Source organism: Capricornis sumatraensis, chromosome 20, assembly GCF_032405125.1.
Source record: "Capricornis sumatraensis isolate serow.1 chromosome 20, serow.2, whole genome shotgun sequence".
In the NCBI taxonomy this organism is placed as follows: Eukaryota; Metazoa; Chordata; class Mammalia; order Artiodactyla; family Bovidae; genus Capricornis; species Capricornis sumatraensis.
Window position 1 is genome coordinate 49143656 of NC_091088.1, and position 16005 is coordinate 49159660.

The 16005-nt window shown below is 46.9% G+C and overlaps 1 protein-coding gene and 1 non-coding gene across 2 annotated transcripts in view; both read left to right on the plus strand.

Moving 5' to 3' along the window:
* The window catches only part of WDR88 (WD repeat domain 88), a 51169-nt gene extending 43269 nt beyond the window's left edge, over positions 1 to 7900 (plus strand). The window contains exons 10-11 of the mRNA XM_068993046.1: positions 4356 to 4448; positions 7727 to 7900. Coding sequence (XP_068849147.1) covers positions 4356 to 4448; positions 7727 to 7900 — 267 coding nt within the window. The remainder of the gene's footprint in view (positions 1 to 4355; positions 4449 to 7726) is intronic.
* A 2950-nt stretch (positions 7901 to 10850) lies between these two features.
* On the plus strand, positions 10851 to 10924 carry TRNAT-AGU (transfer RNA threonine (anticodon AGU)). The gene has a single exon. It is a non-coding gene; the product is annotated as a tRNA-Thr (tRNA).
* Positions 10925 to 16005: the final 5081 nt, after the last annotated feature.

Sequence of the window (16005 nt, forward strand, 5' to 3'; positions counted from 1 at the left end):
ACGAGCTGGACACACCTGAGTGGCTAGCACACACCATATTGTTTTGGCTACTGTGCTGCTGTTGTTCAGTCGCTCAGTCGTGTCTGACTTGTTGCAACCCATGCACTGCAGCACGCCAGGCCTCCCGGTCCTTCACCATCTCCCAGAGCCTGCTCAAACTCATGTCCATTGAGTTAGTGATGCCATCCAACCCTCTCATCCCCTGTCAACCCCTTCTCCTCCTGCCCTCAATCTTCCTCAGCACCAGGGTCTTTTCCAATGAGTTGGCTCCTCACATCAGGTGGCCAAAGGATTGGAGCTTCAGCATCAGTCCTTCCAATGAATATTCGGGATTGATTTCCTTTAGGATTAACTTGTCTCATACTTAAAATATGTGATTTTATGGTAGGCTAACATTTTAACGTCCTTTCTATGACCAGCAATGATAATAGCCATCTTGTAGGCATATGTTTAAGGATGATATCTTCTTCCATTTCTGTAAAACCTCTGTTTTGTTAGTATTAAGTGCTTCTGCACATTTTGAGACAGTTGAAAAATGACTAAAAAAAACTTTGCTTGGGAGAGGCTCAGCACCACAGGTAAGCAAATAAGATTCCCTTGTGAGTTGTGCAGGCCCTTTGACTGGTAGGATATTTTCATTTATTTTGGTACATTAATAAATGGAATTTCCCAAAATTCACATTTTGGGAATTTGTAGGAATATGTACATGTCTGAGGAATATGTAGATAGATGAGCAGCATCTGGTTTGTATTTGTGTAAGACGTCAACATGTTTCTGTTTTATATTTTCTACAGTTTCATTAAAATCTTTATAGAAATGAAGATGATATGAAACCCCACCTTTTGAATCAAGTGTCTAAGAGCTAGGAGGAGCTTTTTCATTGTTGTCATTGTCATAGCTGGACAAATCACTCAATATATTGCAGACCAGAGGTCCCTAACCTTTTCGGCACCAGGGACTGCTTTCATGGAAGACAGTTTTCCCATGGACTGGAGTGGGGGATGGTTTCAGGATGATCCAAGCATATTACATTGATTGTGTACTTTATTTCTATTGTTATTACATTGTGATCTATAATGAAATAACTATACACTCACCGTAATGCAGACCAGATCATCAGACATTGGATTCTCATAAGGAGTGTGCAACCTACATCCCTCGCCTGTGCAGTTCACTGTAGGGTTTTTGTGTCTATGAGAATCTAAAGCCACCACTGATCTGAGAGAAGATGGAGTTCCAGTGATGGGGACCAACTGTAAACATAGATGAAGCTTCGCTGGCCAGCCTGCCACGCATCTCCTGCTACGCAGACCAGTTCCAACAGGCCATGGACCGGTACCATGGCCCAGGGTTTGGGGATCCCTGCTGTAGCGGGCATGGCTGTTGATAAAATCTGACAGCTCTGCACTGTAAGGGCCAGCGTGTATGTCACCAAACTTTCTCCTTTTGTTTTCCCACAGGATATTTACTTGTAAGTGCAAAGTCAGAAAATGAAACATGACTCAGCATGCTATAGTAAATCACCACGGACTTCACCGCCTAACATAAATTTAATATCTGAGAGTTCTGTAAGGTAGAAGTATGACAAGATCTCACTGGGATAAAATCAACATGTCAATCAACATGTCAATCAGGATTGTATTCCCTGCTGGAGGCACTAGGCAATAATCCACTTCTTTGCCATTTTCAGCTTCTAGAAGCCAGTCACATTCCCTGGTTTGGGGCCCCTTCTTCCGGCCTCAAAGCCAGCAACATTGTATCTCTCTGTGCCTTTCTTCAGTTGTTACTTACTCCTCTGACTAGGATTTCCACTTCTAGAAAACTCTGTGGTTATTTGGGCCATATGGATAACCCAGAATACTCTACCTATTTTAAGATCATCTGCTTAGCACCCTTAATTCCCTCTGCAGCCTTAATTCCCTACTGTCATGAAATCTATCGTATTCCCAGGTTTGGGGGATTAAGATGTGGACTTCTTTGGGGGTGGGGGTAGGGTTGTTGCTGCTGCTGCCAAGTCGCTTCAGTCATGTCCGGCTTCAGTCGTGTCCGACTCTGTGCGACCCCATAGACGGCAGCCCACCAGGGTCTCCCGTCCCTGGGATTCAACAGGCAAGAATACTGGAGTGGGTTGCCATTTCCTTCTCTAATGCATGAAAGTGAAAAGTCAGAGTGAAGTCGCTCAGTCGAGTGGGACTCTTTATCAACCTCATGGACTGCCGCCCACCAGGCTCCTCCGTCCATGAGATTTTCCAGGCAACAGTACTGGAGTGGGGTGCCATTGCCTTCTCCAGGGGTAGGGTTGGGGGAGAACATTATTTTGCCGACCACATTCAGTTTCATAATCAAAGAAATGATGACACAATAGATCTGAGTGGTATTCCCAAATTAGTTCAGTGACCAGTTTTTAGGAGCGTAGAACTCTTTTTTAAAAATCGATTTTATTTTTTAGAGCAGTTTTAGGTTTATATAAAAATTGAGCAAATCATACAGAGTTATATTATAGCCCTACTCTCAAGTTGCCAGTATTATTAATACCTTGCATTAAGTGTGGTATACTTATCACCATTAATGAACCAATGTTGATAACATAATTATGAATTAACGTCCATGGTTTAAGTTTCACACTTTATGTTGTGTCCAGTCCAGATCAGTCGCTCAGTCATGTCTGACTCTTTGCGACCTCATAAACCACAGCACACCAGGCCTCCCTGTCCATCACCAACTCCCGGAGTCCGCCCAAACACATATCCATTGAGTTGGTGATGCCATCCAACCCTCTTATCCTCTGTTGTCCCCTTCTCCTCCTGCCCTCAATCCCTCCCAGCATCAGGGTCTTTTCCAATGAGTCAGCTCTTCACATCAGGTGGCCAAAATATTGGAGCTTCAGCTTCAACATCCGTCCCTCCAATGAACACCCAGGACTGATCTCCTTTAGAATGGACTGGTTGGATCTCCTTGCAGTCCAAGGGACTCTCAAGAGTTTTCTCCAACACCACAGTTCAAAAGCATCAATTCTTCAGTGCTCAGCTTTCTTCACAGTCCAACTCTCACATCCATACATGACCACTGGAAAAACCATAGCCTTGACTAGATGAACCTTTGTTGATAAAGTAATGTCTCTGCTTTTTAATATGCTGTCTAGGTTGGTCATAACTTTCCTTCCAAGGAGTAAGCGTCTTTTAATTTCATGGCTGCAGTCACCATCTGCAGTGATTTTGGAGCCCCCCAAAATAAAGTCTGACACTGTTTTCACTGTTTCCCCATCTATTTCCCATGAAGTGATGGGACCAGATACCATGATCTTAGTTTTCTGAATGTTGAGCTTTAAGCCAACTTTTTCACTCTCCACTTTCACTTTCATCAAGAGACTCTTTAATTCTTCTTCACTTTCTGCCATAAGGGTGGTGTCATCTGCATATCTGAGGTTATTGATATTTCTCCTGGAAATCTTGATTCCAGCTTGTGCTTCTTCCAGCCCAGCATTTCTCATGATGTACTCTGCATATAAGTTAAATAAGCAGGTCACAATATACAGCCTTGATGTATTCCTTTTCCTATTTGGAACCAGTTTGTTGTTCTGTGTCCAGTTTTAACTGTTGCTTCCTGACCTGCATACAGGTTTCTTAAGAGGCAGGTCAAGTGGTCTGGTATTCCCATCTTTCAGAATTTTCCATACTTTATTGTAATCCACACAGTCAAAGGCTTTGGCATAGTCAATAAAGCAGAAATAGATGTTTTTCTGAAACTCTCTTGCTTTTTCGATGATCCAGTGGATGTTGTGTGGTGTGGGTTTTGCCAAAATCACATCATGTTATCACCATCACAATATCATACAGAATAATTTCACTGTCCTAAAAACTCAAAACTTCTTGTGCTATAAATGTTCACCCCTCCCCTTCTTCCCCAGAACCCCTGGCAACCATGGGCCTGTTTACTGGCTCCATATTTTTGCCTTTTGCATAATCTTATGTAGTTGGAATCATATAGTATGTAGCCTTTTCAGAGGTGGTTTCTTTCATTTAGAAATATGTATTTAAGGCTCCTCATTTTGGTGACTTGACAGCTCTCTTCTATTTTTTTCTCACTGAATAATATTCTGTCACATAAATGAACTACAATTTCTCTTCTCTCTTATTCAGGGACATCTTGTTTGTTTCCACTCTTGGGGATGTGAGACTTCCAGTGCTAAGGCTAGGATAGTGCTAGACAAGCTGGGACAGTTGGTCACCCTAACTCTATCACTCTGCAGGTGGAAGTTCTCTGCATGTAACCTGGATGCCATGCACCTCCCTGGGTCGTCCCAGCCTAATGAGCCCATTTTGTGACTGCTGGTTTCTTGTTTAACTTGTTTTAGGATAGGACTGTGAGGCTATGGAATATTGAAGAAATTGACCAAATTCCCTTGGTAATCGAGCACAAAAAGACCCGGGGCTTAAAGGTGAAACAGGTTGGTATTGGGTAAAACAAAGCCAAATGAAGGCTTTCATTAATTCTCTCTACAAATTGATTTATTTTTTGAACAAATATTTCTTGGACAACTGGGGATAAAACTATGAACAAACAGACTGAAATTTTTGCCCCGGGGGAGCTTACGTTTCTAAAAGGGGAGATAAACAATGAATGAAGAAATAAGAAACTTCTGTAGTAATTCACATGGTCCTAGGTACTTTGGAGGAAAATAACAGGACGGGAAATGGGAGGGCTGGTGGTATGCCATTCTAAATGGGGGTCAGGAGAGGTCTCATTGAGAAGGTGACATTTGCTGAAAGATTTGAAGGTGGGGAGGGCGTGAGCTCTGAGCTGTGAAGCTGTTTTAGGGGAAGAACATCCCAGCAGAGGGAACAGCCCATGTGGAGACCCTGAGGCAGGACTGAGCTGGTGCTGAAGAGTGGAATGAGTGGGAGGACATCCTGGAGGAATGGCTGGCACACAGCTGGACTCCGTGTGGGCCTCCTAAGCTCCGGCAGCAGAACCCTGGCCAAGTCCCCAGTGCCCCGTTTCCCATGGATGGAACTCAAGTCCCAGTTCTCTGGTGGATGATCATGGTGGGCACAGCTGTTTCACCAGGTGTAGCCAGGATGAGCCCCGGGCAGTGGAGGCCAGTGCCTGCTGGGGCCTTGCAGTGCAGGCACCTGGCTACCCCTTCACGAAGCTGAGGAGTCCCTGTGGGCCCTTGTGAATCCTGGAATCCCCCAGGTTTGTCTCTGTTGAGAAGGTCCCCCAGCTGGTAGCTACCACTTCTTGGGATGGCTAATTGGCTGAGTGCTGAAGAATGAACACTTTTGAACTATGGAGTCTTTTGGAGAAGACTCTAGAGAGTCCCTTGGATTGCAAGGAGATCAAATCAGTCCTTCCTAAAGGAAATCAGCCCTGAAAATTCATTGAAAGGACTGATGCTGAAGCTGAAACTCCAATACTTTGGCCACCTGATGCAAAGAGCCTACTCATTGGAAAAGACTCTGATGCTGGGAAAGATTAAACTCAGGAGGAGAAGGGGTTGACAGAGGATGAGATGGTTGGATGGCATCACTGACTCAATGGACATGAGTTTCAGCAAACTTGGGGAGATAGTGAAGGACAGGGAGGCCTGTCATGCTGCAGTCCATGCGATTGCAAAGAGTTGGACATGACCGAGTGATGGAACAAAAATAGCAATTGGGGAATGGCACTGGGGGCAGGGAGGTGATGGGTGGGTCACCCATGGAATCGCATCTTTGTGGCCAGCTGATCCTCATGGTCTTTGTAGCCGTGTTGGCCCTTAGGCCCTGGAAGCTGACTGGCCACAGAGCAGTGCTTGTGTCTCCACCTGCCACCAGGGCGGGATCCAGGGACTGCCTCCTCTGAGCCCTGCTGTCCTGGGTTTGGGTCATGGGGAATTATGTTATAGAATAAGGTAGGTAAAGGATCAAATACATTTCTTTCTTGTAAAAGGAAGGAAAGAAAGAAACCTACTTGAAGCTGTACGTCAAGGCTGTGTATTGTCACTCTGCTTATTTAACTTATATGCAGAGTACATCATGAGAAACGCTGGACTGGAAGAAACACAAGCTGGAATCAAGATTGCCAGGAGAAATATCAATAACCTCAGATATGCAGATGACACCATCCTTATGGCAGAAAGTGAGGAGGAACTGAAAAGCCTCTTGATGAAAGTGAGAGGAGAGTGAAAAAGTTGGCATAAAGCTCAACATTCAGAAAACTAAGATCATGGTATCTGGTCCCATCACTTCATGGGAAATAGATGGGGAAACTTTATTTATCAGACTTTATTTTGGGAGGGCTCCAAAATCACTGCAGATGGTGACTGCAGATATGAAATTAAAAGACGCTTACTCCTTGGAAGGAAAGTTATGACCAACCTAGATAGCATATTAAAAAGCAGAGATATTACTTTGCCAACAAAGGTCCATTTAGTCAAGGCTATGGTTTTTCCAGTGGTCATGTATGGATGTGAGAGTTGGACTGTGAAGAAAGCTGAGCACTGAAGAATTGATGCTTTTGAACTGTGGTGTTGGAGAAGACTCTTGAGAGTCCCTTGGACTGCAAGGAGATCCAACCAGTCCATCCTAAAGGAGATCAGTCCTGGGTGTGCATTAGAAGGACTGATGTTGAAGCTGAAACTCCAATACTTTGGCCGCCTGATGCGAAGAGTTGACTCACTGGAAAGACCCTGATGCTGGGAGGGATTGGGGGCAGGAGGAGAAGGGGACGACAGAGGGTGAGATGGCTGGATGGCATCACTGACTCGATGGACATGAGTTTGGGTGAACTCCAGGAGTTGATGATGGACAGGGAGGCCTGGCTTGCTGCGATTCATGGGGTGGCAAAGAGTCGGACATGACTGAGCGACTGAATTGAACTGAACTGAACTTAAAAGCTGTAGCAAAGATGAGCTTGCTGCATTTGACTTGCTCTGAATCAATGTGAGAAATCCTGGAGGCCAGGTTTCCCAGAGGACCTACCCTGGGTGGGGTTTGCCCCACCTCCCCTGCAGGCTTTGGGGCCCTAGGCAGGGCCAGGGTGACAAAGCATAGGGGCTTGGAGAGCCAGGGTGGAGGCTTGCCACCTGCAGGCTGGTCTTGGGGTACCGTGCTATGGTGGGACCCTCTGAGAGACCTCTGTTCATGGCCCAAGAGCCCATCCCATGGTGCTGCTCACTTGTTGGTGGGAAAATGTGACAAGCGAGCCGTGCCACTGTACCCACTGTCCTCTGGGTGCTTCAGCCAGAAACAGGCTGAGACAGAGGAGGATGTTCAGCATCTTTATTATGTTCCTGCTTTGTTCAGAAGTCTTGCCTACTTGATGCTCAAAAGCAAGGTGTCCCTGGAATGTCAGGTAGTTAGGATACCCCTTGGCTCTGCAGTTTCGCTCTGCACAGAGCAGAGGGTGATAGTTAAGACACCCATCCCCAGTCCTTGCCATTGTCAAGGGGCTTTCCACTTCCCCCCTCCCTCTCATCCACTGCTGGGACCCCACAGCAGGGGACATGAGTTGGCAGGACCTGTGTAGCTTTTGTGAGGGAAGAGAGGGGAAAGCCTGAGCTCATTCTCTCTCAGTGGCCTGCAGTTTACATCCCTGTGGGCTTAGAGACCCCAGAGAGGAGAGGCAGCTCTTGCCTTGGCCCGGCCCCAGGTGGTTGGATCAAGGGGAAGAATTCTAAACTGTATGCCTCAACCTCCTCTGATCAGCATCTCCTTTCTACTCTTTTAAAATATTTCATGCCAGTGTGAAGAATGTGACAGTCCTTTCTCCACCTACGAAAGTGACATCTTTTCTGAAACAGTCACCAAATGTGTGCTCTGCCGGATGAATGCAATGGACTTGTCAACAGAGGCCTCACAGTCATCAGAAGGGGAGGCCTCACTGTCAAGGGAGAGCAGCCCAGATGAGGACGGCTGATGGCCACAAGATCCTTTGGGTGACTTGAGCCCAGGTCACCTGTCACGTAGGCTTTGGGGCTCTGCAGAGACCTTTCTCTGGGGCCCCTCCCCAGTGGGTGGGCCCATCAGACTAAGGCAGGGGCCAGGCCAGGCTCTGGCTGGACTCCCACCACTGCTTGGCCTTCTCAGCTCCACAGCACCTCGGGGATCCCTTTGTCTGTAGTTTTCATGCAGAATAAATCTAGATGCTTTTGGAAAACAGCGTGTGCATTCTAGAAACATTTCTGCTATTTCTATGTCCTGGTATTCATCCTGTCTCATTTCGGGAACATATTCTGGTCTCTGGATTTGCCCTGTAAAGCACTTATTGGGTGCTGGCACCAGCAACCCCTGAGGAAGGGTCTGTGGAATGAAGAGGAAGCTGTGTAGCCCCCTCTGTGGAAGGGACTATACTGTGGCCCTGTGGGTGCCTCCCTGGCTGATGGCCCAAATGGTCACCTGCCCAGAGCTGAGGAAGGTCTGGTTAGGCAGGTAGGTGAGGGCATTTCCATCACAGAATGCTGCTTGTTTTCTACCCCAGTGTCTTCAATTTCCAGAATGCCCAAGCATGTGTACAGCCTCCTTCCTGCTTCCACAGCATCAAATACAACGTAAACCAGTTACTTCACAAAGAGTGAAGGTTTCAGGTAAACAAGAAGGGCTCCCTTTTCCATTTGGTATGGCTTACACACTTTATTTTTGGGGGCTCCAAAATCACTGCAGATGGTGACTGCAGCCATGATATTAAAAGACGCTTACTCCTTGGAAGAAAAGTTATGACCAACCTAGATAGCATATTCAAAAGCAGAGACATTACTTTGCCGACAAGGGTCCGTCTAGTCAAGGCTATGGTTTTTCCTGTGGTCATGTATGGATGTGAGAGTTGGACTGTGAAGAAGGCTGAGCACTGAAGAATTGATGCTTTTGAACTGTGGTGTTGGAGAAGACTCTTGAGAGTCCCTTGGACTGCAAGGAGATCCAACCAGTCCATTCTGAAGGAGATCAGCCCTGGGATTTCTTTGGAAGGAATGATGCTAAAGCTGAAACTCCAGTACTTTGGCCACCTCATGCAAAGAGTTGACTCATTGGAAAAGACTCTGATGCTGGGAGGGATTGGGGGCAGGAGGAGAAGGGGACGACAGAGGATGAGATGGCTGGATGGCATCACTGACTCGATAGAAGCGAGTCTGAGTGAACTCCGGGAGTTGGTGATGGACAGGGAGGCCTGGTGTGCTGCGATTCACGGGGTCGCAAAGAGTCAGACAAGACTGAGCGACTGAACTGAACGGGAGGCCCATCCCTGTAATAGGACACCAATCCCATTCCCTGGTGGCTCAGATGGTAAAGTATCCGCCTGCATTGTGGGAGACCTGGGTTTGATCCCTGGGTTGGGAAGATCCCTGGTTGGAGGAGGGCATGGCAACTCTCTCCAGTACTCTTGCCTGGAGAATCCCACGGACAGAGGAGCCTGGCAGGCGACATCCTGGCTACCCCCATGGGGTCGCAAAGACTCCAATACAACTGAGCGACTCAGCATAGCACAGGATTTCCATCAACTATCATTAGTATAGCCCCTTGGTCTCTCTTAAAAACTTAGGTGCAGGTTTGATTTACTTAATGTTAATTGACTGGCATCCTATAATTCTGTCCAAGAGCACCCTAACCCAGTAGTCATTGCCTGGGCAGGCCCTGTGCTTGGTGCTGCCCTCCTTCGTCACAACCGGGGTGACTGCCCAGCTTCAGCAGACTGTTCAGTATTTATCCATTAATTTACAAGAATGATGATGGATGATACACGGCAAAACTCCACTGAATGGCCTCCTAGTAACTGGACTCTTTTTGGAAGAGAAGTCTTATCCCATCTCCCTCACACGAAGACATGCAGAGATTATTTTTCCTCACTGCGGAGGAGGATGGACAGCCTGCATGTACCAACACTGTCCCCAGGGACAGACACTTAGGTTGCTTCTCCTTTTTGACTATTACAAAATAGTCAGCTGGAATGAACCATCTTGTGTACATAGGTCTGCAGAGACTGACATTCCTCCGGTGGATGAAACTCTCCTACTGGAGAAATCTCTGGGTCAATGAATTAGCAGGTTTAGGGTTTGTTGCTGCTCAAAAGCCCTCTGAAAAGTGTTGGACGAAGGGACTGATGTGTCTGAGTGAGGAGCCCCAGAAGGCGTAAATAAGGAACCTTGGTTGGCAGGGCTCTGCTTTTCTCTGGCAGCAGAATCCTCCGACGTATGGTGTTGATGCTCCAAGGGCGGCAGCCTAGGCCCCTTGAAACTCTGGATCCTTCTGTGCTTATTCAGGGTCCCCTCAATGCCCCCGGATTCTTTCTGTGCTCAGGACCCGCGGAAGAGGCCCAGTGGAACCTAGAGGTCTTGTGTCGACCAGCGGGCGAATGAGCCCCCAGAACTGGCGGCGCCGGAGATCACCGTGGCTAGTGTGCGGCCGAGGAGGGCAATCGGCTTCCCAGGCTGAGGGCGCCCGTGCTATGGATCTGCCGCGTGGTCACCGTGGGACCAGCGCCGGGTGTGAGCCGAGACCCGACGCGGGGGCAGCCGGCGGCCAGGCAGCGCTCGCGGGGCCGGGATCCCTGGAGCGGGAGGGGCTCGGCCTTGCCGGACAGCCTGGGGCTTCCCTGCACCAGTTATGGAGGGCCGGGGACCGGACCTTGCGCGAGCATCCCCTAAAGACGGGCCATCCTGGCTCCACGTTGGGGAGCAGATACCACAACACTGAGATCACCGGGCCCCTCAGCTCACTGTCCGAGCTTCCGGTTTCAGAGTACCCCTGGTCTAAGTTGTCAGTGACCGAGACCTTACACTGCGCATGCGTCATCCATCAACAAAGTTTGTGCGCATGCGCGCAGCCTATGTAGTAAACAGTGATGAGGAACAGTTTTGCAAAGTAGAAACGCAGGCGGCGCCGTGGCTTAGTTGGTTAAAGCGCCTGTCTAGTAAACAGGAGATCCTGGGTTCGAATCCCAGCGGTGCCTCAACCGAGCGTCCCGGCTCTCTTTTTGTTGACACCCAGTTTTGCTGCGCCTCTACCCCTTTCCCCCTCGCTTGGGAGGTGTGACAGGAGGCTTTGTTGTAGTTCAGTCTCTGTCGTGTGTGACCCTTTGCGACCCGATGGATGGCAGCACGCCAGGCTTCCCTGGACTTCATTATCTCAGAGAGTTTGCTCAAACTCAGGTCCGTGGAGTCGGTGATGCCATGCACCCTAACCCTAACCGTCTCATCCTCTGTCTCCCTCTTCTACTGCCTTCAATCTTTCCTAGCATCAGGGAAAAGAGAGCATAATAAGCCATTTTAGTCAGCCCCTGCCCGTGGCGCGGCGGGGCGCTGGTCCTCCTCGGAGTCCCTAGAGTTTCTTGAGTGGCGGGGGATCATTGACTGGGGCTTCGGGGCCGAGGGGACGCTCGCTGGAGGCGCGGGAACACTCCGGGGTTGGAGACCTGCACAAGTTCCGCGGCGGCTGCGTGGCGAGGCCGAGCCCTCGCGCTCCTCCACCGATTTCTCCGTGCTGGGCGCCCCTCACACAGGTCCCCCGACTTACTCCCCTCTCTCCAGCCACACGATCCAGACCATCGTTCCCCAGACTGAAAGGGAGGCCCAAAGTCGCCGGGGAGAAAGGAGGATTGAACCCCGCCAGAGCGACTCTCGGGGGGATAAAAGTATGAAATTTCCAGGGAGGGAATCTCGAATGGGACTCCCCGTGCCAAGGGTAGAGCCAGCTTCTCCGAGGTGCCCTCTGTTAGGCTGAATCCTAAGGCCAGGAGCTGCACAAGTAGGTACATGATTGTGGGTGCTGACCCCGAGCAATTGCACCGGAGTCTGGCGGGGGCAATGAGGCCTTGGAATGAAAAGAACAAGTTATCCAGGAATTCTCACGTCAACCTCAACAATATTCCTGTTAGATGCTTCAGGACAGTACTGACGAGTTGCAGAAACCGCAGTTTATGGCATCAGCGTCTGTACCCAGATCACCTGCTCCAGAAGCTGCACCTTTCTCGCCTTCTCCCATGGTTCTGAGTTGTGTGTGTCTGTGTGTGTGTCTGTGTGTGTGTGTTTCCCTCTTTGTTGCCGGTTGGTTCTTGCCCTTTGCAGCTTGTTTGGTTTTGTTTGGTGTTGCAAAGGAAAACTTGCAAAAATAATTTGAGGCTTTGCATTTCTGATAGGAGAATCCTCCTAACCCAACTGGAGAAGACTCTATTGGTTATAGGGCTTGAGTTATTGTGGTGCTGCATTTTTTTTCTGGGACACCTTTACTGCTAGCCTGAGGTATTCGGAGTCAGTTTTGAGCATTTGCCTATTAGATAGATTAGGGGAGTCCTTGGTTGGGGAGTGTGAATCTGAGTCTTAGGGAAAGTCAGCTGGAGAAAAGCATCTGTGAGCCATCATCCGTTTGTGCTGGCTTACCTGGTGGCTCAGACGGTAAAGGATCTGCCTGTAATGCAGGAGTCCTGGGTGTGATCCCTGGGTTGGGAAGATTCCCTGGCGAAGGGAATGGCAACCCAATCCAGTATTCTTTTTTTTTTACATTTTTATTTTTGAAGGATAATTGCTTTACAGAATTCTGTTGTTTTCTGTCAAACTTCAACATGAATCAGCCATAGGTATACATATATTCCCTCCCTTTTGAACCTCCCTCCCATCTCCCTTCCCTCCTCACCCCTCTAGGTTGATACAGAGCCCCTGTTTGAGTTTCCTGAGCCATAGAGCAAATTCCCATTGACTCTTTTACGTATGGTAATGTAAGTTTCCCTGTTACTCTTTCCATACATCTCACCCTCTCCTCCCCCCTCCCCATGTCCATAAGTCTATTCTCTGTGTCTGTTTCTCCACTGTTGCCCTGTAAATAAGTTCTTCAGCACCATTTTTCTAGATTCCATATATATGCATTAGAATACGATAATTTATCTTTCTCTTTTTGAATTACTTCATTCTGTATAATAGGCTCTAGGTTCATCCTCCTCGTTAGAACTGACTCAAATCTGTTCCTTTTTATGGCTAAGTAATATTCCATTATGTATATGTACCATAGCTTTCTTATCCATTCATCTGTCGATGGACATCTAGGTTGCTTCCATGTTCTAGCTATTGTAAATGGTGCTGCAATGAACAATGGGATACATGTATCTTTTTCAATTTTGGTTTCCTCAGGGTATATGCCTAGGAGTGGGATTACTGGGTCATATGGTGGTTTTATTCCTAGTTTTTAAAGGAATCTCCATACTGTCTTCCATAGTGGCTGTATCAATTTATATTCCCACCAACAGTGCAAGAGCGTTTCATTTTCTCCACACCCTCTCCAGCATTTATTTTTGATGATGGCCATTCTGACTGGTGTGAGGTGATATCTCACTGTAGTTTTTACTTGCATTGCTCTAATAATGAGTGATGTTGAGCATCTTTTCATGTGCTTGTCAGCCATCTGTATGTCTTCTTTGGTGAAATGTCTATTTAGGTCTTTTTCCTACTTTTTGATTCAGTACCATTTTTTCCTACTTTTTGTTTGTTTTTCTAGTATTGAGTTGTATGAGCTGCTTGTATATTTTGGAAATTAATCCTTTGTCAGTTGTTTCATTTGCTATTATTTTCTTCCATTCTGAGTGTTGTCTTTTCACCTTGCTTATAGTTTCCTTTGCTGTGCAAAAGCTTTTAAGTTTAATCAGGTCCCACTTGTTTACTTTCATTTTTATTTCTATTACTCTAGGAGGTGGGTCATAGAGGATCTTGCTTTGATTTATGTCATCGAGTGTTCTGCCTATGTTTTCCTCTAAGAGTTTTATAGTTTCTGGTCTTACATTTATGACTGTAATCCATTTTGAGTTTGTTTTTGTGTATGGTGTAAGGAAGTGTTCTAATTTCATACTTTTATGTGTAGCTGTCCAGTTTTTCCAGCACCATTTATTGAAGAGGCTGTCTTTGCCCCATTGTATATTCTTGCCTCCTTTGTCAAAAATAAGGTACCCATAGGTGCATGGGTTTATTTCTGGGCTTTCTATCATGTTCCATTGGTCTATATTTGTTTTTGTGCCAATACCCACTCGAGTAGTCTTGACTGGAGAGTTCCATGGGTGGAGGAGCCTGGCGGAGCTACACAGCCCATGGGGTCACAGAGAATCGGACACGCCTGAGTAACTAAGCACGCAGGTAACTTTGAAGATGTCCTCACTCCTGGACAGTGAGCAAAGCCAGAAAAGAGATTTAGGCCCAGGGTTGAGCCCAACCCTCCTTCTTTTCTTTTAAAAACGTCATGCTATTTCTGTGTGGGGCCTTTCTACTTGCTGTGCCCTGCACTTGGAATGCTATTTCCTGGGCCGTTTGCAGAAATGAATCTTTCTCCTCTCTTGGCTGTCAGTAAGTGTCTCACCTCTTTGGGAGGCCTCTTCTCACCATGCTCTGTACAGGTTCCTCTAGGTCAGCATCCCATACCTCATCTTGCTTATTTCCTTATAGCCTTTTCACAGTCTGAAATCATTTTGTCCCTTGTCCACTTCCTCAAAGAGCATTAAGCCCGGGCAGGTGGGCAGCTTCATATGTCTGTCTATCCAATGGTGCTTGGACCGTAATAGGCATTTGTGGACACATGACTCTTTTTTTTTTTTTTAAATATATGTATTTGGCTGTGCAGGGTGTTAGTTTCGGCATGTGGGATCTTTGATCTTATTATGGCAAGGAACATCTTTACTAGCAGCATGCAAACTCTTAGTTGTGACATGTGGGATCTGTTTCCCTGACCAGGGATTGAACCTGGGTCTTCTGCATTGGGAGCCTGGACTCTTAGCCAGTGGACTGCCAAGGAAGCCCCTGGACACATGAGTTTTTAAAAATTGAACATATTATATCGATTGGATTATGCATTTTTTGGACAGTTAGTTCAGCCTTTTCAAATACCGTAGGCAGCAGTTCTCAAAATGTGGTTCCTGGAACCCTAGGGGTCCCTAAGACTCTCTTAGGTGGTCAAATCTACTCTCATGATCTTACTGTTTTGTCACTTTTTCCCTGCGCTGACATTGTCATCGATGGGCTGCAACACGTCAGCATAGATGCGGGTAAGTTTAAGGCAGTGGCACCACAGGGCCCTAGCTATCATTATATTTGTTCTTCACTACACTTTCAGAATTCCCTGGTGGCTCAGATGGTAAAGATGTTTGTTTGTTTTATTCACTCAGTCATGTCTGACTCTTTGCTACCCCACGGACTATAGCAAAGTCTCCTCTGTATGTGGAATTCTCCAGGCAAGAATACTGGAGTGGGTTGCCATTTCCTTCACCGGATGGTAAAAAATCTGCCTGCAATACAGGAGACCTGAGTTTGATCCCTGGGTCCAGAAGATTCCTCGGAGAAGGAAATGGCAACCCACTCCAGTATTCTTGCCTGGAAAATCCCATGGACAGAGGAGCCTAGTGGGCTACAGTCCATGAGGTCGCAGAGAGTCGGACACAACTGGGCAACTTTACTTTCAGTACTCTTTCACAGAGAAAAAGCCAGTCTCCCTTAAGAATGTGCTTATAAGCAGTAAGCATTATTAATTTTATTAAATCTTAACACGAGTCCTTTAATATTTTGTGTGAGGAAATGGGAAGTAGGCAAAGAGCCCTTCTGCCAAGTATCATGGTTCAGTGGTTGTTCTGAGAAAAAGTACTTGTGTGATTGTTTATCAGGTGACAAGACAACGGTCTTCACAGAATACCATTTCCACTTGAAAAGATAACCGACAGGCAAACTATGCTTATTCACACTTGGGGATTTAATAGACATCTTAAAAATGAATGAAGTGAACCTATCACTTCAAGGAAACCAACTGACAGTATTTGTTGCTAATGATAAAATCTGGATTTCCAAACCAAAACACAAGTTTTAGAAAAGTTGTATCCACCACCATGAGCTCGACAGTTTTCCAGTATTTAAAAACTTTCTGGGACTTCCCTAGTGGTCCAGGGGTTAAGAATCCGCCTTAGAACCTTGGTGGGGGTACTAGGCATAGGATAAAAGAAGAATATCCACAATTTTCTGGAAAAAGCTATTAAAATACTCCTTCCTTTTCTATCTACATATCATTCTGAGG